Source organism: Mauremys reevesii, linkage group 18 (assembly GCF_016161935.1).
Source record: "Mauremys reevesii isolate NIE-2019 linkage group 18, ASM1616193v1, whole genome shotgun sequence".
Classification (NCBI taxonomy): Eukaryota; Metazoa; Chordata; order Testudines; family Geoemydidae; genus Mauremys; species Mauremys reevesii.
This window is the reverse complement of record NC_052640.1, coordinates 17,654,428-17,676,719: the sequence shown is the minus strand read 5'-3', so window position 1 is coordinate 17,676,719 and position 22,292 is coordinate 17,654,428. Positions and strand designations below refer to the sequence as shown.

At 43.5% G+C, this 22,292-nt stretch overlaps 1 protein-coding gene across 4 annotated transcripts in view; it reads right to left on the bottom strand.

The window, feature by feature from the left end:
• The window catches only part of YDJC (YdjC chitooligosaccharide deacetylase homolog), a 61,027-nt gene that overhangs the window by 21,256 nt on the left and 17,479 nt on the right, over positions 1-22,292 (bottom strand). For 2 of the 4 annotated variants that reach the window (XM_039504773.1, XM_039504776.1), the window contains exons 1-2: positions 6,658-6,810; positions 4,164-4,342 (exon numbers count right to left, since the gene is read on the bottom strand). In XM_039504773.1, the coding sequence (XP_039360707.1) occupies positions 4,164-4,327 (164 nt within the window). In that variant the 5' untranslated portion in view covers positions 4,328-4,342; positions 6,658-6,810. Of the gene's footprint in view, positions 1-4,163; positions 4,343-6,657; positions 6,811-22,292 lie in introns of those variants that run through there. The other 2 variants (XM_039504774.1, XM_039504775.1) reach the window with 1 other exon arrangement.

The window sequence follows — 22,292 nt, the reverse complement described above, 5'->3', positions numbered from 1 at the left end:
CTGAGGAAATGACAATGCATTCATGATCTTCCTGAAAACACCATCGTGGCCACCATGGATGTAGAAGCTCTTTACACCCCATAGTATGCCAACATTTTTTATGGCTGACCTAGAACAACGCTTCCTCAGCTCTCGTCCCCTCGTGCCCCTCCTCTACTTGCGCTACATTGAGGACATCTTCATCATATGGATCCACAGGAAGGAGGCCCTTGAAGAATTCAACCTGGATTTCAACAATTTCCACCTCACCATCAACCTCAGCCTGGACCAGTCCACACAGGAGATCCATTTCCTGGATCCTACAGTGCAAATAAGTGATGGTCACATAAACACCACCCTATACCGGAAACCTACTGACCGCTATACTTCCTTACATGTCTCCAGCTTCCATCCAGGACACATCACACAATCCATTGTCTACAGCCAAGCCCTAAGATACAACTGAATTTGCTCCAATCCCTCAAAGACAAATACCTACAAGATCTTTATCAAGCATTCCTCAAACTACAATACCCACCTGGGGAAGTGAGGAAACAGATTGACAGAGCGAGACGGGTCTTGCTCACCTACTCAGAAGTCACCTACTACAGGACAGGCCCAACAAGGAAAATAACACAACACCACTGGCCATCACATACAGCCCCCAGCTAAAACCTCTCCAGCACATCAATGATCTACAACCGATCCTGGAAAATGATCCCTCACTCTCACAGACCTTGGGTGGCAGGCCAGTCCTCGCTTACAGACAACCCCCCAACCTGAAGCAAATAATCACCAGCGACTACACACCACACCACAGAAACACTAACCCAGGAACCAATCCCTGTAACAAATCTCATTGCCTACTCTGTCCCCATATCTACTCTAGCGACACCATCAGAGGACCCAACCACATCAGACACACCATCAGGGACTCATTCACCTGCACATCTACCAATGTGATATATGCCATCATGTGCTAGCAATGCCCCTCTGCCATGCATATTGGCCACACCAAACAGTCTCTATGTAGAAGAATAAATGGACACAAACCGAACATCAGGAATGGTAACACACAAACGCCAGTAGGAGAACACTTCAATCTTCCTGGACATTCTATTACAGATTTAAAAGTAGCCATAGTTGAACAAAAAAACATCAGAAACAGACTTCAAAGAGAAACTGCAGAACTAAAATTCATTTGCAAATTTAACACCATTAATTTGGGCTTGAATAGGGACTGGGAGTGGCTGGCTCATTACAGAAGCAGCTTTTCCTCTCCTGGAGCTGACACCTCCTCATCAATTGTTGGGAGTGAACTACATCCACCCTGATTGTATTAGCCCTTTCAACACTGGTTTTCCACTTGTGAGGTAACTCCCGTCTCTTCACATGTCAATATAATAATGCCTGCATCTGTAATTCTCACTCCATGCATCTGAAGAAGTGGGTTTTTTACCCACGAAAGCTTATGCCCAAATAAATCTATTTGTTGTTAAGGTGCCACTGGACTCCTTATTGTTTTTGTGGATACAGACTAACACGGCTACCCCTGACACTTGTCAGTATTAAAATGTTTCCCAGGCCACCCAGCTTGTTTTCCCAGAAATGATTTAAATCAATTTCACATGTTTAGAATCCAAAACAATCCCTGTTTGCTCTAATAAAATAAGGGAAGGGAAAGGAGGGCTGTAGTTTGTACTGGCAAATGTCCCTCCATTTGCCAGTACAAGTAGTCAGCTGACAGTATAAATGCTGTGACCTGGATTCAGTTACGCCTTTTTAAACTGCAGTCACATGGCCTACTTTCTGAATACAGAAGTGTACGTAACCAGAAACTAGGCCAGGTGGAGTCTATATTTAAAAACCTGCCAGCGAGTAGGGCTCGCAAGTAGAGTTATAATGGCAGACTATTACCAGAGTGCCAGGGTTTAAAGCTTTTCATGGTATATCTGTATCTTGGGAAAGTGTTTGCTTAACCTCACTGTTTTACATGATTTTTTTGATTTACTAATAAGCAGGCCTCTAGCTTACATTTTCCCCTGACACTTCCTTCTGCCTGGCAACAGTTGCATATCATTTCTAACAACAGACAAACCTGCCACTAATAACTGGTCTCTTGTAGGCAGAGAGGCCGTGGACTGAAGGGGTCTGGAGGCTTTTCCCTTAGAGAAAGTCCCTAGCTCAGGGTTGATGTATGATGGTAGGAAACCTGTGCTGGTGCACCTATGATCTGTGGCAAGAAGATCACAGTCTATAGGGCTGCCAATTAGGCCTCTTCCCTGATGGCCAAATTCACTGAAGACATTCTTGTCTTTAAAATATGACTACAGTTATACACATCATGCAAAACATGCATGCCACCCTCCAAGCATATCCAAACCTCTTCCAAAGGTGGCTTTGGATGAACACAGAGAACTAGCATAAGCTGTCCCCTGTGAACAACTGGAGTTGGGAAATGGGACACAAGGTTTCAGAGTCCCAGCAGAGCCCTCTTTTTAAAAAGATGCTTTTTAGTCTACACAGTGCTTTCCAGGTCCAGCTTTTCAGGAAGTACTTCTCTTTCCAAGGACTAACCCAGTCTGGAGCTGCAGTATAAGCTGAGTTTTGCCTTCTAAATGAGTTACAAATAATACTTCATATTAAAGGATTTGCTGGGTTAATCCAGGAGCCCTGAACATACCATGTGATGTGATACAGAGCCAAGTGTGACAGCATCTCTTAAAAAGCCCCTGCAGTAATCAGGAATATATAAAATAATTCAGGTACCTGATACCCCAGAAAATTCTTTGTCTGTGTGTGTTTTTTATTAATGGTTTTACAAAACCTAATATGAGTAAAATGCTTTCATGACTGTTAAAAAATGTTTTTTTTGGTTCAAATTGCACAGGTTTGCAACCCAAACATTGCAGAATTGTGCTAGTGCCTGAGAACCAAAGCATGAAACCCCACTAGTTTACTTTCAGTGTCCAAACTGAGTGAAATGCAAAAAGTAAACAAACAGCATAAATGGTAAAAATAAGTGAGATGTTTAAAATTCATTCAGTTCTAATAATCTAGGGTGTGAGCAGTTCGGTAAGGACATTTGCTTTTTCAAGCATGGACTTTTCACCTGATGGTGTCCCTTGAAGTGCTCTGGAAAGCGAGAGATCAACAAACCCAGATTGTGACAATGAAAGAAATAACAATCAGGATAATCTCCATTCCACCCCCGATACATGTTAGGGGGGAAAATGTGCAAAGTACTGGCTAAGAGGAAGCAGAACCATTTAGGGTACGTCTACACTGCAATTAAAAACCCACGGCTGGCCCGTGACAGCTGACTCAGGCTTGTGGGGCTCGGGCTACGGGGCTGTTTAACTCCGGTGCAGATGCTGGAGCTCCAGCTGAAGCCCAGGCTCTGGGATCCCAAGAGAGGGAGGTCATAGAGTTCAAGCTCCAGCCCAAGCCCAAACATCTACACTGCAATGCAACAGTCCCTTAGCACAAGCCCCAGTCAGCTGACCCGGGTCGGCGCCGGTGTTGAACTGCAGTGTAGACTCACCCTTAGAGTAACGTTTGCAGATGAGTATATTTTGTTTGACTATGTTAATAAAGTAGTGTTGTAGCTGTGTCAGTCCCAGTGTATTAGAGACAAGGTGGGTCAGGTTGGTAATAGCTCTTATTAGATCAACTTCTGTTGGTGAATGTGCATAACACCTTCAAAAGACGAGCCTGAAAGCTTAAATTCATACCTGTGCTAGACACTAAAAATCATGGACTGGATAGACACTGGATGTATGGCTCATTACAACAATCTGTAATCCACTAACCCTTCCTTGTCCTACAACTGCAGTGAAATTACTGCCCACTTGACCTTGAATGGACTCTTGCAACATGTGTTAACTCCTTATGTTAAACAAGATGTTACAACTAAATACAAGGTGTGACACTCTGAGTGACCTGAAGAAAAGCTCTGTGTAAGCTCGAAAACTTCTCTTCACCAACAGAAGTTGGTCCAATAAATATTACCTCACCCACCTTGTCTCTCAATGCACTAGCTCTAGTTTTCCTGCACAAGTCTGGGAAAGTTGGTTTTTCCATTTGGCTATGAATGTTATGGATTCACTGAATGTTACAGTTCTGGCTCTGCTCACATGGTCTGGGGAGGTTGCATGTGAAGAGGACTAAAGTAAGTAGCTCACCTTCTTGCCAGTTGTGCTGCATCTGGCGCAGCACTGCCATTGACCAGAAGGGAAACATTGGAAACTGCTCCAGCCAGGAAACACTCCACGATTCCTTGGTTCCTCCTTGGGCAGTAGCCAAAGTCATCTCCGGTTACAATTAACTTCACTCTGGCCTGAAGCATCCTTAGGGGTCAGCCCTGACAGGAAATCAAAGGAGACCAAATCAAAGCAATGAACGCTGTAGCACATAAAAGGGATACAGGAAAAGGCAGGATCAGTATATGTGAATGAGAAATAGAGAGAGAATAGAGAAATGAATCAGAAAGTGACTCTGCCTCCTGCCAGATCTGCTGCTCCACCTTAGCTGTTTACAATAGTAATGACTAATATACTGGCATTCTAGTAATTGTGGTTCTCACACACAGTACTCTGCCCCTCCCTCAGTGCCAAGATCAGCCTCCTTCACTTTTCTATTCAGGGAAGGAAGGAGTGTCGTGCTATATTACCCAGCTGGATTAAGAGTAGTTTTTCCAGTTTAACAGGTCACTGATTTACATGATGATTTAAATGACTGATGGTACGTCAAGGTTCAGAACTCTCTGGTTTCTGGACTCCATCATAGTAAGCTAGCTGCTCAAAGTATCTGAAGAGGAGAGTATCAGAGGGGTAGCCATGTTAGTCTGGATCTGTTAAAGCAGCAAAGAATCCTGTGGCACCTTATAGACTAACAGCTTTCGTGGGTGAATACCCACTTCTTTGCACCCGAAGAAGTGGGTATTCACCCACGAAAGCTCATGCTGCAAAACGTCTGTTAGTCTATAAGGTGCCACAGGATTCTTTGCTGCTTGAAGAGGAGAAACATCTGGAATGCAGAGCTCAGATAATCCTAGGAGAAACTAAACCGTTAGTCTATGTTAAAAGACTGACTTCTTCCAATAGCCAAATCAATGAAAATCCAGTCCGAAGAAGGGTGCATGCTGGTTTCTGGTTCTGTATACGCTGTCTGAATTCTGCAGTTATCCCACAGAAAGAAGCAGCTTACGTTCTCCTACATCAGGGTTTCAAAAAGGCATGACATTTGGGTTGGTTTTTTTAAAGTAAAATAGTGGACAAAGGAAAGAGGTTAGTCTTAATTTCCTCACACTGCCCTTCCCTTTCCAATTTGCATGCCTCCTCTGATGAAGAGTAAGCAAGATTCCTTTACTTCAGTATTCGCACTTTCCTGTCACACAGATCTGAGGTTTGTTTAACTATTGAGCATATGGTGTTTGTTCAGCATTTGACACACAGGAAGCTGGAGATTTTCTGCTTCACCAGAACAGCTCTGAGAGCAGAGGGCACCTTGGGAGTCAATCACACCCTTTTTTGTTTGTTTTTTTTCACCCCTCTCTATTGCTCTTCCTTTCTTCTTTCCTTTTAGCAGTGGTTCATCATCTCTGTGCCTTTGTTTTTAAGCTGGGACTCCAGCAATAGTAAGGAGGCTGCTGTGCATGCGCTGAGAACAAGCAGGAAGTGTGGAGCAGCAGAGAAGTGAGCTATTTATATAATCCACACAGTGTTTGCTTAGGAAGAGGGTAAGAGACCTAGAATTCATAACAGCAGCCCAAAATCAATAGGGCAGAAAGTAACTGGCTGAAGCAAAAGCATACTTGTCTCGTTTTGTAAGCGAATTTTCAGTATAATCAATCTGCTTATTCACAGGGCAACGCTGCCTTTGCTCATAAATCATATCAAAATATAGCAACAAGGCACCCCCCCTTGGAGCTAGGATGACCAGATAGCAAGTGTGAAAAATCGGGATGGGAGTGGAGGGTAACAGGTGCCTATATCAGAAAAAGCCCCAACTATTGGGACTGTCCCTATAAAATCAGGGACATGTGGTCACCCTAATTGGAGCACTTAACACTGTCCGCTACAGTATTTCATCACAAGAATTCCTAACGGCAGGGACATTCAGATCCCATTTGTGGCGTGCCAGCAAGTGCCCTGATCTCCTGAAACAACCAGGAGCAGGGGAGGTGCCCTCCGGGGGCCAGGATGGACTTGTCCTGCAGGAGACAGACAGGCACCAACAAGCCCCTGATCAAGCAGTGAGGGGAGGGCGGCTGACCCCTGCACGCTGCTGCTAGACCTGCAAGGTCCCGGGCTGAAGGCGTGGCTGGCCCTAATGACTTCCTGGCTGGTCCCGGCGTTAAGCCCCCTGCCTGCACACCACAAGGCTCCTCAGCCCCACTGCCCAACCCCTGCCCTGCGAGCCGGGCTCCTCTGCCAGCTCCCCCGCACTGAGCAAAGGGGGGACCCCCCCCACTCCGAGGAGCGCCGCCCCCGGCCCAGGGACTTGCAGCCAGCCCCGCGCCGCGGCCGCCTTCCTCCCCTTGAATGCCGCAGGCCGGCGGCTGCTCCCGGCCGGCGCTGCCGCGTCCCTCCCTCCAGCCCCGGGGCGAAGGGCGGGGAGCGGGGCCCGTGCAAGCCAGGGCACTTGCCCCCTGGCGGGGAGGGTCCCCGCACTCACCCATCATGAAGCGCCCGCACCGCCCCTGGCAGCAGCTGCAGCATCCATGACTCGCTGCCGAGCCAGGCGCCTCCGCAGTGATGCGCGGCACAGAGCCGCTGGCTGAGTCTGTGGCGGGTGCGCCCCCCAGTGGTGAAAGCGGGCGGCGGCGCGGGTTTCGCGGGCCCTGCTGGAGCTGGGGCACTGGCCGGGCAGCAGGCAGTAAAAGGAGGGATGTGCCCCCCGCATTGGAGTGATTGGCAGACAGCGCTTAATTTGTGTCAGGGCTGAGCCCGGGCACCTCTAGGGCTCGGCAGTTCAGAGCCCCGGTGTGTCTGGGCTCGGCAGTTCATAGCCCCCAGCGCCTCTGGGCTTGGCAGTTCATAGCCCCCGGCGCCTCTGGGCTTGGCAGTTCATAGCCCCGGCGCCTCTGGGCTTGGTAGTTCTTAGCCCTCGCGCCTCTGGGCTTGCCGCCTCAGTTATGAATGTAAAAAAAAATTCTTTGCGCCCCATCACCTCTTTCCTTACAAATTAAGCACTGCTGGCAGAGCTCTGAAGGGCACTCCCCAAAAGAGGGGGGCTGATATGGTGTTGTTGTATTCAGGGTAGTTGTAGCCAAGTGGGTCCCAGGATATTAGAGAGACAAGGTGGGTGAGGTAATTTTTTTTAGTGGACCAACTTCTGTTGGTGAGGGAGACAAGCTTTCAAGACACACAGAGACCTCACAGCACAATCCAAGGTGGAAGGGATTGTTTAGCATCAGTAGTTAGCAGCGATTATAAGGGACCATTCCAGGTAGAGTGGCCAGTTAACACCTCCATCCATTTCATCCTCACCCATAAGTTTTACAATCAACAGCAAACACTTTATCCAAACCATGGCCATAGACATAGGAACTAGGATGGCTTCCCAATATGCCAGCCTCTTCCCAGGTCACCTTGAAGAAGAATTTCTAGACAAATGCACCACATAACCAGTGATATACCTGAGATACATCAACGATATTTTCTCCTCTGGACAGACGACTTAAACTCCCTCATAGATTTCCACTACAACTTCAACAACAAACTCACATCCATTAAACTCTCTCTGAAAGACTCCCACACTAGCATCAACTTCCTGGACACCACAATCAGCTTCAACAATGGAACCCAACAGACAACTATATACAAGAAACCCACGGATCACCACATCTACCTTCATAGATCCACTAACTACCCCAAACACACCAAGAAATATGTTATCTACAGCCAAGCACTCAGATATCACAGAATATGCTCTGAGGAGACAGTCCAAGATATACCTTAACACACTTAAAACCACTTTCACCAAACAAGGACACTCCACCAGAGAAGTAGATTGCATCATGGAATAGGCCACCCAAATAGCCCAAGAAAACCTGCTTCAATACAGAAATAAAACCCCCTCTGCCTACATCCCATAGTTGTCACCTACCATCTCACACTGGAACTCATACTGAATTTAATCAAATACCTACAACCCTTACTCGATGGGGACCCCATCCTGAAAGAAATCTTTCCGGAAACCCTGCTTCTGTCCTTCAAACAACCCCACAAGTTCTCCAAGCTCACATCAGAAGCAAGCTCCCCACAGACCAGGACACACCAACTCAAAGAAGCACCAGACCCTGCCAGAACAACAGATGCAAAACCTGCAGACATATTGACACTGCTACAACGATCCACACCCCCAAACAACACACGAGCCATGGGTCCTACACATGCCTATCACAACATGTGGTATACCTCCTCCAGTGCACTAACTGCCACAATAACAATTATGTGGGTGAAACCAGACAATCACTGCGCTCTTGAATGAACTCATACAGGGAAATGATAAAACACAAAAACACCATATCACCTGTGCGTGAACATTTGTCACAAAGCAATTTCTGTATATCTGACCTGTCAGTCCTCATCCTCAGAGGAAACCTGCACAACACTTTCAAAAGGTGAGCCTGGGAGCTTAAATTCATTACTGTGCCAGACATAAAAAATCATGGACTGAACAGAGACACTGGATTTACTACAACAATATGTAACCCACTAATCCCCTCTTTTTGTCCTGTGACAGCAAAGGTATTAACAGGCCACTCTACCTTGAATGGTCTCTTACAATATGTGCGAACTACTTTTGCTTAACAATCTGTTCCACCTTGGATTTTGCTTTGACCCTGGGAGTTCCTTTCCCACACCTAAAGAAGAGCTCTGCATGGCTGGAAAGCTTGTCTCTCTCTCTCTCTCACCATCGGAAGTTGGTTCAATAAAAGATATTTTATTTACTTTGTCATTGGTGGGCATTTCCATAGAACTCATTGCCATAGTACCTGAGCATGCCAGGTGTCCTCATTTATACCAAAAGAGCAGGGTGCTCCTAACCCAGCACCATGGTAGGAGAGGGCAGGAAGATGGGATAGTATTATTACCAAACTTTACTCCTGAAACTAGAAAACATAGGCACTCCTCCTGCTTTCCTGATTTGTTATAACTGCAAAACTCAGTCTACATTTATGCAAAGATGACTAAAATGCTGGACGTTTCCAGGGACCTTGGGATATTTTTTTTCCCCATAGCTGAACCTGGGGCTGATTTATGGTTTCACATCAGTTTGCATCGTTGTACAGCTTTGTCACAAAACTAATTGAAATGCTCTGGTTTCAGCTGAGTTTTGTGTTGCATTCTCAGGTTCATGAGAACCTGAATCCCACCAGTCGGAAATGCATGTTATTCAGAATGAAAGAAAACCCTATTGGATCAACTACGTTTAACAATACAGCAGATAGGCCCCCAAATGCTGAACTGACTGAAGCTACACTCCTCGCCATCTGTTAAGCTGTACAGGGCCACTAAGCTCCATGAAACTAAAGCTCTTGCGTGCTAAATCAACCAACCAATTATCAAGAAAACCTGAGTTATCTGAATCCTCACATTTACAAAGGTCTTGGGTGTCCTGTGAGACATTCATAAAACTGAGGTTCTACTGTATTTAATATTTTCTGATATGACCTTGGTGTATATTTCCCCCTGTTGCACCCCAACATACCCCGATGGATTCAGATATAAAACTATTCCCAAACACAGCCTTACCATGCCTGGGAAGCGCTTAGATACTACAGTAATGAGTGGTATAGAAAACCCTGAAATAGACAGATAGATAAAATATCCTTTTCTCCCAGACAACATGCCCACAACACTCACCATACAAAGAAATGATTCCCTTTCTCAGACCTACTGATGAGGTTAGATTTGTACCTGCAGCTGTATATGGTATGACTAGTGCAATCACAAAGGATGTTTTCTTTTGTTTCCCCAGTGTAAAATGAATCAAAATCTTTTTTCACTAGCACCATTTGGTTCATGAATTGCCAGGGTAGCTCCTCAGTCGTGTTTTTTACCTACATTTGTCTGTTTGCAGCTCTGAGCTTAAGTGTTGATCTAGTGCTGAAATCCAATCCAATAGACCTTGATCAGGAAGTGCCTAAACTTCCTATCCTGGGATGGGGAGGGGCATTGGGTGGAACAGATAAATTGTCTGGGGGAATATAGCTTAGATCACAAGCTACCATTTAGTATTGGATTCAGGCCTATCCCTTATGTTGCATGTAAAATCCTGTTTCTCTGGGCTTTGAACTGCTTCTTTTCCTTAATGCAGAGAGAAAAAAGGTTTAATAGATTGTGTGAATAGTCCCCAAAATGTTGAGTAAGACATATTATCAATGTTCTCAACTATGAAGGTAGAGGACCAAGTTTCATCAATATTCAGTGAGCCTCATCTCAGTTGTTAGGATTGTCCCTAAATGATCGGAATACTGCTGTACGCTTCTTGCATAGGCCAGAAGAAGAAATACCAAGGTTAAGTAGAGTAGCTGGTGTTGGACTAGGGCAGGGTTCTCAAACAGGGGGACGGGACCCCCTCAGGGGGTTGGGAGGTTATTACATGGGTGGTCGCGAGCTGTCAGCCTCCACCCCAAATCCTGCTTTGCCTCCAGCATTTATAATGGTTTTATAAAGCATTTATAAAGTGTTTTTAATTTATGGGGGGGGGTCGCACTCAGACGCTTGCTATGTGAAAGAGGTCACCAGTACAAAAGTTTGAGAACCCCTGGACTAGGGAGAGGCTAACCAAAGTAGTCCATTGTTGTGTGTGGGATCCTGTTAAAATTGCCTGTATTTAGATAAATCCCTTTTGGCAGGTTTCTCCAGGAACCAAAAGCCTTTTCTCAATTCTGTGGAATCCTAGGATAAGAAATCCAAATCTCAGGGAGTTCCTTGCAGATGCTGATGTTGTTTAGAGTCATTAGCCCGACAAAGGAAACTGAATATGTACACAAGTCTCAGAGAGAAAGAGATGAGACATGGACACACCCAGAAAAGTCATGTTTGGGAGAAGGCAAAAGTTAAACATGAGTCAGTGGAAAATGGTTTCCAAAAGGAATGTATCGTTTGAGCAAGCTTCCCACAAAGGAAATGACCATCTTGTCCAGCCCCGAAGCACCCACGGAGTCTTATGAGGAAAGTTTTTTAAAACTGGGCATGTTTAATCTTGACAAAAGAAGACTGGGGGAGGGAGAGGGACCTGAATACAGTCTTCAAATATGTAAGGGTTGTTATAAAGAGGATGGTGATCAATTGTTCTCCATATCTATGGGACATAGAACAAGAAGTAATGGGCTTAATCTGCTGCAAGGGAGATTTAGTTAGATATATTAGGAAAATCTTTCTAACTGTAAGGGTAGTTAAGCACTGGAACAGGCTTCCAAGGCAGGCTGTGAATCGCTGGCATTGGAGATTTTTAAGGACAGGTTGAACATACACCTGTCACGGATGGTCAAGGCTTACTTGGTTCTGCCTCAGCACAGAGGCTGGACTTAATAATCCCTTGAGGTCCCTTCCAGCCCTACATGGCTATGATTCTGTAAGATGACCTGAAACGAGTAACTGTTAGCGGTTATATATGAGCACCTTGGGGAGAGGAACTGAGCTCTAATCACCGGGGAGGCAAAGCTAGGATTAGGTAACAGCTTGGGGACAAGGTTTTAGACAGAAGGAGTCTGCAATTTTCTTCCTCAATCAGTGCCACAGGAGGGCTGGCAGGAGGCATTATGGACAGAGAAGAGCAAAGAAGGTTACTAGGCATGCTGTAGGCATACAGGGTTTATTCTTGTTTTATTTATTCTTCTTATTTATGTTTTATTCTTAGGCCCCAATCCAGCAAAGACTTTCATGCAGGCTTAACTCACATGATTAAAGCTAAGCACATGTTAACCCTTTGCAGAATCAGGGCTGCAGGAGGTAGAGCTACACCTTAAGAAACATTTATAGTTTGCCATTTTGCCCTCTTTTGAAATCTTTTTTCTCTCTCTCTCTCTCTCAGCAAATTGAGGACGTTTCTGAATCCCTTCCATGCTGCCCCCTACCCCAGAAACCACTTGTTGAGCTGATCCCAAGGCTACTACCCTATGCCATGAGAAACTAGCTAGCAAGGACTTTTATATATTGCACATATTTGACCAAGCACAAGTTCCATTGTGCTGGGCATTAGCCTCAAAGAGGCCAGTTCTACACTAGAAACTTTTGCCAGTATAGCATGTCAGTTAGGGGTGTGATTTATTTTATGACAGTCCTATACCAGCAAAAACCCTAGAGTAGTAATAGTGGCATAGAATTGTTTTTGCCAGTATAGTTTATGTCAGACAAGGAACTGTTATAAGGTATACCAGCAAAAGCATTTCCCCCCACCCCCCCGATATAAACTCTGTCTACACTAGGGCTTTATCTACACTACAGACCTACAGTGGCACTGATTGAGGAAGAAAATTGCCACTGTAAGCTTTCCTGTGTAGCCGCTCTATGCTGGTGGGAGAGAGCTCTCCCACCAGCACAATTAAACCATCCCTAACGAGCGGTGGAAGCTATGTCGGCAGGAGAGCATCTCCCACCAACATAGCGCTGTCCACACTGGTGCTTTTGTTGGTGAAATTTATGCCGGTCAGGGGGGTTGTTTTTTCACACCCCTGACAAAAGTTTTATGGACAAAAGTGCTAGTGTAGACAAAGCTTAGGGGAGTTTGCCGATTGTAGTTATACTGGCAAAACTTTCCTAGTGTAGATCTGGCCTGAGCAACTGCATATTAATGTTACCCCTGCCCTTCCTGCCTGTAGCTCTTCTTGCTGTCTTGGGGTCTGATCAAGATTCCATCAAAGTTATTGGAAGGATTCCCATTGACTTCAGGGGTTTGGATCAGGTCCTTCTTATCCTCCCTCCCTGCATAGTGTCATGTCTGAAATAAAGCCTGGATCCTGCAAAGGCTTATACACGTACTTAACGTCAGCCTTGTGAGCTGTTGCACTGAAGTCAATGGGACTACTCACACACTTAAAGTTAAGCACATGCTTAAGAGATGTCTTGAATCTGTGACATGGCTTGTAAGGTCCTTTGTTCTTTTATCTGTATTGGGAGGCACCTACTACATGCCTGAGCTCTATCAAATAATAAATAACCTTTTCAGCTTTAGTGACAGAGAAATTGTGAGTGATGATAGGACATTGATCACTATCAGTTTTACTTGGAAGGTGCTCAGACATAACATTGATAGGCAGTAGATTAGAACCTTAAGACAGACAGAAAGAGAGACCTACATTTTAAAATGCATAAAGAACGGGAGTGACTATAAGCCAAGCATGTGACACAGCTAGAAATATATTTTTAAAAAGCACTTTTACTCCAAGCTGCTCTCAAAGAGCATTCTTTATATACTGTAAGTTAGTAGACTATCCATTACACTTGGTGTATTATTCCTGTCAGTATTTAATTGTGTGCTGACTAATGATCAACAGGATGGCAATTTGCCATCAATAACTAATGAAATGTTTAATATGTTTTTATCAACTTGAGAAATTAGTCTTCGGAGTCTTTAATCGTGCTGCTCGTTCTAGGATCTATTGGTTTGTCAAAAGATAAACAGGAATATATTACTCCCAAGTACTCTGAGGCTTTTAATTACAAGCAACCAGAGTAAAACAAGCTGCGGCAAGTAGGCGGACTAGGTATTTGTAAGCAAACAGTGACACTGGGCCCAATTTTCAAACTCGGACATGTAAGTTAGGACACCCAGTTTTTAATATGGGTGCAGAGATCTGCACTCAAATAGTCCAGTAGAGGGAGGATATAGTCCTTGGTTAAAGCACAGGACTGGGAATTAGGAAACCTGAGTTCCAATCGCAACTGTCACAGATGTACTGAGGCCTGGTCTACACCTGGGGGGGGGGGTATCGATGTAAGATACGCAACTTCAGCTACAGGAATACTGTAGCTGAAGTCAAAATATCTTATTCTGACTTATCTCCCGTCCTCACGGCGCAGGATCAACGTCCGCGGCTCCCCTGTCGACTCTGCTACCGCCCTCGCTCCGGAGTCGACGGGGAGCGCGTTTGGGGATCGATATATCGCGTCTAGATGAGATGTGATATATCGATCCCCAATAAATCGATCGCTACCCGCCGATAGGGTGGGTAGTCTGGATGTACCCTGAGAGACATTGGAGAAGTCACTTAAACTTGTCACTCAGTTTCTCAATCTGTTGCATGGGGATAGTAATAATCACCTCCCTCACAGGACAGATATGAGGCTCATTCCTTAATATTTGTGAAGTGTTTTGAGAGCCTCAGATGGAAGGAACTATAGACAGATGCCAATGTGAGTGCCTAGATGGAAAACTGAGTCCCCTAACATAGCCCAAGTTTAAAAATTGGTCTCCTAATTTTAGATGCACGCAGAACAGGTATTTCTAGGGGCTTTAACTCAGGTCTTTGTGAATGTTAAGTTTTAGAACTTGGAGCATCAGGCTGTCAATCAAAGTGATCATGTCTGAGATACCTTCATTACCAGGCTTCTCAAATTCCAATTTTTTGGCCTTTGTCTGTCTCTACATGGCGATATGATTGTCCATAGCCTGTATCCTAATATCCAGACCATCTATTTGCTGTCTTCATCTGAGTTTCCAAAATAGCAAGTTTTGGAAAAATACCCAATCTGCATTTTCCAGGGTGGATCAAATAGTAGCGAGTCTGGTTTTGTGAGTTAAATCCCTCAAGCATTTCATGGGCAGGCAGAGCTTCTTGGCTAGGAAGACTATGGCAGAAGCAACAAGTGCCTGGGTGTTTCCTCTCTTGATTTTGATGGGTGAATCATTTCAGACGTATAAATGAGTTCTCTCCAGTTCTTCTTTAAGTGGGTAGTAGAGGCCTGTCTCTCCTTCCCTCATAACCAGCCCTCTGTCTTTGCCCACACCTGCCTCTCGCACACTTCTCCCCTCCCCACAACCACCTGGCTTGGCTGTTCTTCCCTTCCCCACACAGCAGATCCTCTCAAAAACATAATATTCCACATTGCATTTACACTGAAAGGGCTCTAGGCTCCCTAGCTGAGGGCAGGACAGGTGGTGGTGGGAATATACAAGCTCTCTCTCCTACACAGGTTGTAAAGACCTAATCCTACATGCAGCCAGGACTATCACATCTATTGAATACAGAGGGCTCAAGTTGTCTTTGACTAATAAACTCACTTATGTGGACCAGCTACAAAACCTTTGGCCCAAATGCAGAAGTCCTGCATAAGGTGGTGTAATGTAATGTACAGACCCCTTTTCATTCCCTCAGACTGCCTTAGCTCAACTTACACACACTCTGCTGAGGTGTAAAGGAGCGAACTTGGTGAACTTACATGCTGAGGAGCTAGAAGAAAGTGTAAATTTTAGAATCTTCCACTCTACTTTAAATAATACTAGCTTCTTCCAGCTTCTCAGCATGTAAATTACAATCAGTGTCCTCAAACATTGGTAGAGTGTGAGTAAGTAGATCTAGGGGAAACATAGCCTAACTTACACCATCTTACACACTATTTCTGAATTTGACCCTCTGTGCAAACACCTGCTGATGGAGGGCTGGAAACCTCTCTCCTCTCTCCAACCAAGCTGAGAAATCTCTGTGAGAAAAACTGTATTTCCTGTGAGCCAGCTAACATTGTCTCCTCCAAAAGATAAAAGCAAGTGATCTGTCTGGTTTGTGATCAGGACAAACAGGGGTCTCAGAAGGATAAAATTACAGGGGACAACCAGTAGCTCACAAGAGAGGATGGATGGTCCAGTAGTTAGGACATTAGCCTAGGACTTAGGAGTTCTGGGTCAAGTCCCTGCAGTGCCACAGACTTCTTGTGTGACCTTGGGCAAGTTACTTAGCTTCTCTGTGCCTCATTTCCTGTCTGTAAAATGGGGATAAATAGCACTGTCCTATTGCACATGGGTGTTGTGATGCTAAATGATTGTGAAGTACTCACATACTATAGTAATAAAGGCTATAAGTACATGATCTAGATAGGCAGAAGAGCTATCCAAGAAAATCTAATTGCACTGCTCCTTACAACTTTGTTTTGGGGAACTCTCAAAAACATTCATGTACAGTTTCTCTTGTTTATTTGTGTGTTATTGCTGTGATCTCTGGCTGTTGCTAGCTTACCCTCCAAATAACTGTGAATTGTCTGCATCACAATATTGTAACAAATTGCAAGCAATCTGCAAACTAGCATTAATTCGATGAAGAAAGTTGTGATGGAATGTGAACAACAAATATGCTCAAGAATTTTGTGATGTGTTTGGACGATTCACAAGTGGGGGCGGGGGGGGAGGTGAAATTCATTGCAGAAATAATTCTCTGTGAATTATTTGCGCATTTCGACGTAACATGCAGCCAAACGGTTTTAATTTCTTCCAGTAGATGGCAGGGTTGCACATAAATACTAGTCAGTTAAGTACACTACTGTCTTCCAAAAAATACTTCAAGGGCACTTACTCAAGAATTCAACTAATTCTCCTATGATATTATGAGACTTGTGGAAATCCAGATGTTTTGGTGTGATCACAGATCAATCATAAACATACTGATGAATAAAGTTCCTTGGCTTTCAGTTTATTTCTTTAACCAAACATTATTTTATCAAAGCTTAGTATGCCTGTTATTTAGGGCTGTCAATTAATCGCAGTTAACTCACAGAATTAATTCAAAAAAATTAATCGCAGTTAAAAAAATTACTCATGATTAATCACAGTTTTAATCACATTGTTAAAAAACAGAATACCAATTCAAATAATTAAGTATTTTTTGGATGTTTTTCTACATTTTCTAATATAGTGATTTCAATTACAACACTTCAACTGCTCACTCTATATTATGATTTTTATTACAAATATTTGCACTGTAAAAATGATAAACAAAAGAAACAGTATTTTTCAATTAACCTCATACAAGTACTGTAGTGCAATCTCTTTATCGTGAAAGTGCAATTTGCAAATGTAGATTTTTTTGTTACATAACTGCACTCAAAAACAAAACAATGTAAAACTTTAGAGCCCACAAGTCCACTCAGTCCTACTTCTTGTTCAGCCAATCACTAAGACAAACAAGTTTGTTTACATTTATGGGAGATAATGCTGCCCACTTCTTATTTACAATGTCACCAGAAAGAGAGAACAGGCGTTTGCATGGGACTTTTGTAGCCATTTATGCAAGCTATTTATGTGCCAGATATGCTAAACATTTGTATGCCCCTTCATGCTTTGGCCACCATTCCAGAGGACATGCTCCCAGGCTGACGACACTCTTTAAAAAAAAAAGGTAATTAAATTTATGATTGAACTCCTTGGGGGAAAATTGTATGTCTCCAGCTCTATTTTACCCCCATTCTGCCATATATTTCATGTTATAGTAGCCCCGGTGATGACTCAGCACATTGTTCATTTTAAGAACACTTTCACTGAAGATTTGACAAAACGCAAAGAAGGTACCAATGTGAGATTTCTAAAACTAGCTACAGCACTTGACCCAAGGTTTAAGAATCTGAAGTGCATTCCAAAATCTGAGAGGGATGAGAGGTGGAGCATGCTTTCAGAAATCTTAAAAGAGCAACACTCCAATGCGGAAACTACAGAATCCAAACCACCAAAAAAGAAAACAAACTTTCTGCTGGTGGCATCTGACTCAGATGAGGAAAATTAACATGTGTCGGTCTGCACTGCTTTGGATTGTTATCGAGCAGAACCCAACATCAGCATGGACGCATGTCCTCTGGAACAGTGGTTGAACCATGAAGGAACATATGAAACATTAGCGCATCTGGCACGTCAATATCTTGCATCACCGGCTACAACAGTGCCATGAGAATACCTATTCTCACTTTCCGATGACACTGTGAACAAGAAGTGGGCAGCATTATCTCCTGCAAATGTAAGCAAACTTGTTTGTCTGAGCGATTGGCTGAACAAGAAATAGGACTGAGTGGACTTGTAGGCGCTAAAGTTTTGCGTTGTTTTGTTTTTGAGTGCAGGTTTTTTGTACATAATTCTACATTTGTAAGTTTAACTTTCATGATAAAGAGATTGCACTACAGTACTTGTATTAGGTGAATTGAAAAATACTATTTCTTAACTATCTTAATTATCACTTCAAAAAGTTTTTTTTCCTCCTGCTAACGATAGCTCATCTCAATTGATTAGACTCTGCCTGTTGGTATGCATACTTCCACCTTTTCATGTTCTCTGTATGTATAAATATCCCCTGTCTGTGTGTTCCATTCTATGCATCCGAAGAAGTGAGCTGTAGCTCACGAAAGCTCATGCTTAAATAAATTTGTTAGTCTTTAAGGTGCCACAAGTACTCCTGTTTTTTTTGCGGATACAGACTAACACGGCTGCTACTCTGAAAACTATTTCTTTTGTTTTTTACAGTGCAAATATTTGTAATAAAAATAAATATAAAGTGAGCACTGTACACTTTGTATTCTGTGTTATAGTTGAAATCAACATATTTGAAAATGTAGAAAACACCCACAAATATTTAAATAAATGGCATTCTATTATTGTTTAACAGTGTGATTAATCACAACTGATTTTTTTAAATCGTGATTAATTTTTTTAATTGCTTGACAGCCCTACTCTTATTAAGTTACCTTTATACATAGATATTGTTTCTGTAGACTTAGATTGGAACATTTTTGTAACACAGTCAAAATGCAATCAGTAAGTTGTTTTATTGTAAATAAATAGCACTATTCATTACAAGTATGTGGCTGAAGCACATTCTTTCCATAGTTTTGTTTTACATATAACTGAGGAGTGCTGCATAGGCAGGAATTTCAGGTTTGCACGGTTACTGATAAGCAGCTCTGAGACTGATGAGGAATGCAACAATGTTGGTAAAGGAAACTGACAGCTCACCTTCTCCTTTCTTAATAACATTGTCACTGCTGATTGCCAATTTGCCTGACAGATATGGCTACAGACTGGCCAATGGCCTAGATAGGTAGTGTAACTTTTTCAGAAAGCCTCAGGGGTAAGGGACTTCTGGTGCTTCAAAGGCATCCAGCCCACACTGGTGTTGCAGAGCATGTTTAAGTTGAAGGTATTGTTATTCCTTCTTTGGGGGCTTGGGGCCAGTGGGAATCTCCCTAAAGCGAGGCAAGATCATGAAGGAATAATTTTCAAATATGGGGTAAATGTTCAAAATCCCTTTTTTTTAATCCAATGGGGCCACAGAATGGGTCTATGGTCAACTGAAATTTTGTAGTGACCCCAGACTGAAGACTCTGAATATGATAAGAGATGGCTTTTAAATTTAGAAGCAACCAGATACTAGGCTTTCCTATAGCCACAATTGTGACCAACTTCTCCCTAGGGAAACAGTAGAAGTCTGAGTTTAGAACTGATCCTAATGGTGGTGGGGCTACAATTTCCTCCTCCACATACCGGCAGGGTCCCAGAGCTTGGTCTCCAGCCCATGCCAGGAACTCTACACAGCAATGAAACAGCTTCACAGCCCGAGCTCCACGAGCCGGAGTTGAGTGGCAGGGGCCAGCCACGGGTTTTTCCTTGCTGTGTAGACATATCTTTAGTGTCTCATAAGATTGCTTGGGAGATTGAGGGGTTGTCATTGGTCTCAAAGAAAAATTTTATTTCTTCCTTCACAATCTTCTTAAATTGTGTGTCTAGTAGTAAAGAGGAATTTAACCTCCATCTTCTGGTAGTCCTTTGTTTTATGGGAGCTGAGAGCTGCAACACCACAGGTGCGTGATCACAGATCATAATCACTTTTATTTCGTTGTTAATAACAGAGCACACCAAGCCACCCAGTACCAAAAATCCATGAGTACGTGAAGTGTAGTATCTACCTGCATGGTGCTGTAGACTCCATATGTCCTTTAAACCCAATTCTTCCATCTGGACAATAATGGTCTGCGTTGCGAATGATCAGGATCTTTAAGGTCTGTTTGATCTGTCCAAAAGTGGGTTTAACACGTTGTTGAAGTCCCCTGCTATTAATCAAATTTTGTAGGGAGGCGTCAATTAGTCTTGAAAACAATAAATTGAAAATAGAGGGCTCATCTTTATTTGGGGCATATAAAATTGGAGATACAAACTTTAACAATTAAGAATCTTCCCTTCATCTGTTTATCAGTTGATAGGATTTGTGTGGTCAGTTTTGTATTGAAAAGGACTGAGACTCCACTGGACTTGGCTGAGTAATTACTAAAAATGCCATCACCAATCCAGCCTGTTTTAAAGCTTGTCAGTCTCAGGCTCAATGAGGGGGATTTCCGGCAGGAGTATTATATCAGCTTTCAACTTTCTTAAGTGAGACGATTTTTCTCCCTTTTTATAACATTACCAATTCCTTTTATGCTCAAAGTGTTATGAGCTCGGTGAAACCTTGTTATGACTTGAGTTAAAACCCTATTGAGATTGGTAGGGTGTGAACTCATCCTTCAATTAATATAACTGTAAGCAGAAGCCCCCACATAAACCAAAAAGTATGTGTGAACCCACCCAGAAGCGTCTGGCTTAGTATTGTTTTGCGTAGGGGATGGGGAAGAAAAATGTACAGAAACTGGGAATGGACAAGAATACAGAGAGAAAATGGCAAGAGAGCCAAGCAGGAGTCTGTACGCACAGCGCTACTCTGGAAAACTCTAGAGAGAGCGCTTTTGCGTCTGGTATTGGCTAACAAGGCTTGGGGCTGCAAGCTAAGAAACTGTCCCTTTGGGTTCCTCCAACATTCAGAGGAAGACTTTGTACATTTCTTGTAAACAAATAAGATTGCATCAAAGACAATACCAGACTCCACCAATCTGAAGGAGCTAAGGAATTGGCAATCCCACTTGATACTAAAAATAGCTGGGAAGGCTATAAAATGGGTCAGTCCTTTCTCCTTGGCCAGCTTCTTTGGGGGATTGAACAGGGCTCTTTTTTCAGCTATGGCCCGCTGTAGCTGGAAAATATCATTATTTTATGCCCCATCCAATCCACTTTTCCTTTTTCTCGGGCTTTTTAAAGGATGGATTCTTTCACACGGTATTTTAGGAATTTTAATATAAATACCCTGGACTTGATATTAGCTGAAGATTTAGGAGCTAGGGAGCAGTGGGCTGTTTCTACGTCTGCATCTGTAGCCAGGCATAAAGAAAGGATCTCAAGAGGGTCTTACACAAAAATTCCACCGGCCTCCTCTTTTCCAGATCCTCAGAGAACCCAACCACCTTCAAATGATTTATTCTTGCCTGGCCTTCCACGTCATTGATTTTAACTTGTAGCTTTCAGATCAGACATTGTCAGTCTGGAGTGATCCTAATAGAACCCATATTGTCTTCTAAGGTAGAGCTTCTAGTTTCTGCCTCTTCAGTCCTGGAGGATTGCCCCTGCAAACTGCCTTGGTGTACTGCAATTGTAGCTTTAATTTCAGAGATATTTTCCTTAGCAGGATCTGTTCCCTGCATATCTGCTTCAGCATTTTGTAGATTTGATCCAGGCCTGTCGGGAGCTCCTCTTCAAGCTGTGCCAGGCTGCCTTGCAAATAGCTGTCAGAGAACCTCCGCTTCTTCACAATTTGTGGGGAGTCCAAGTAGAGAGAGGGGTTCAAAACGGATCTATTTGCTACTATGATGTTAAAGAGCAGGATGAACCATCCAGAAACAAAAGCTGTGGCCTTACTATGGCAGATGATGGCAGATGTTAGTGGGGCCAAGCAAGAGCTCCAAATCTAGGCAGCCATTTTTCCCTGCTAGCTCCAAGAAGTCCCCAGTGTGTCATCTTTAATAAAAACCCTACAACTGGAATGTTAGCTAACACTTGTGTTGGGTATGCATGAGTCAGAAGAGAATTCAGCTCACAGTCTTAGAGCTGGGCTGGCTCTGCAGGGATAACAGAAACAAAAAGCAGTCACAACTTATTCTAGTCACTAGAGTCAGTTGATTTGATTCCAAATACTCCGAAGCAGCAGACCTGTGGAGTAAGAAGATGATTTCAATGGCAGTTAGGCGCCTTGATACCTTTGAGGATCTGGGCTTTAGGGTCTGATCAAAAGACTACTGATGTCAACGGAAAGACTCCCACTGACTTCAAAGGTCTTTATATCAGGTTTTTAAACATGGGCGTAACTTTTACCAACCTGTTGAACTCATGGAATTAAGCTGAAGTCACTGAACTCAACAGGATTATTTGCATGCCTAAAGTTGCTCATAAGCTTAAGTGTTTTCCTGGCTCAGGGGCTAACTCACTTTCCCCAGAGATCAGTTAAACTCCTGATTAACAATAGC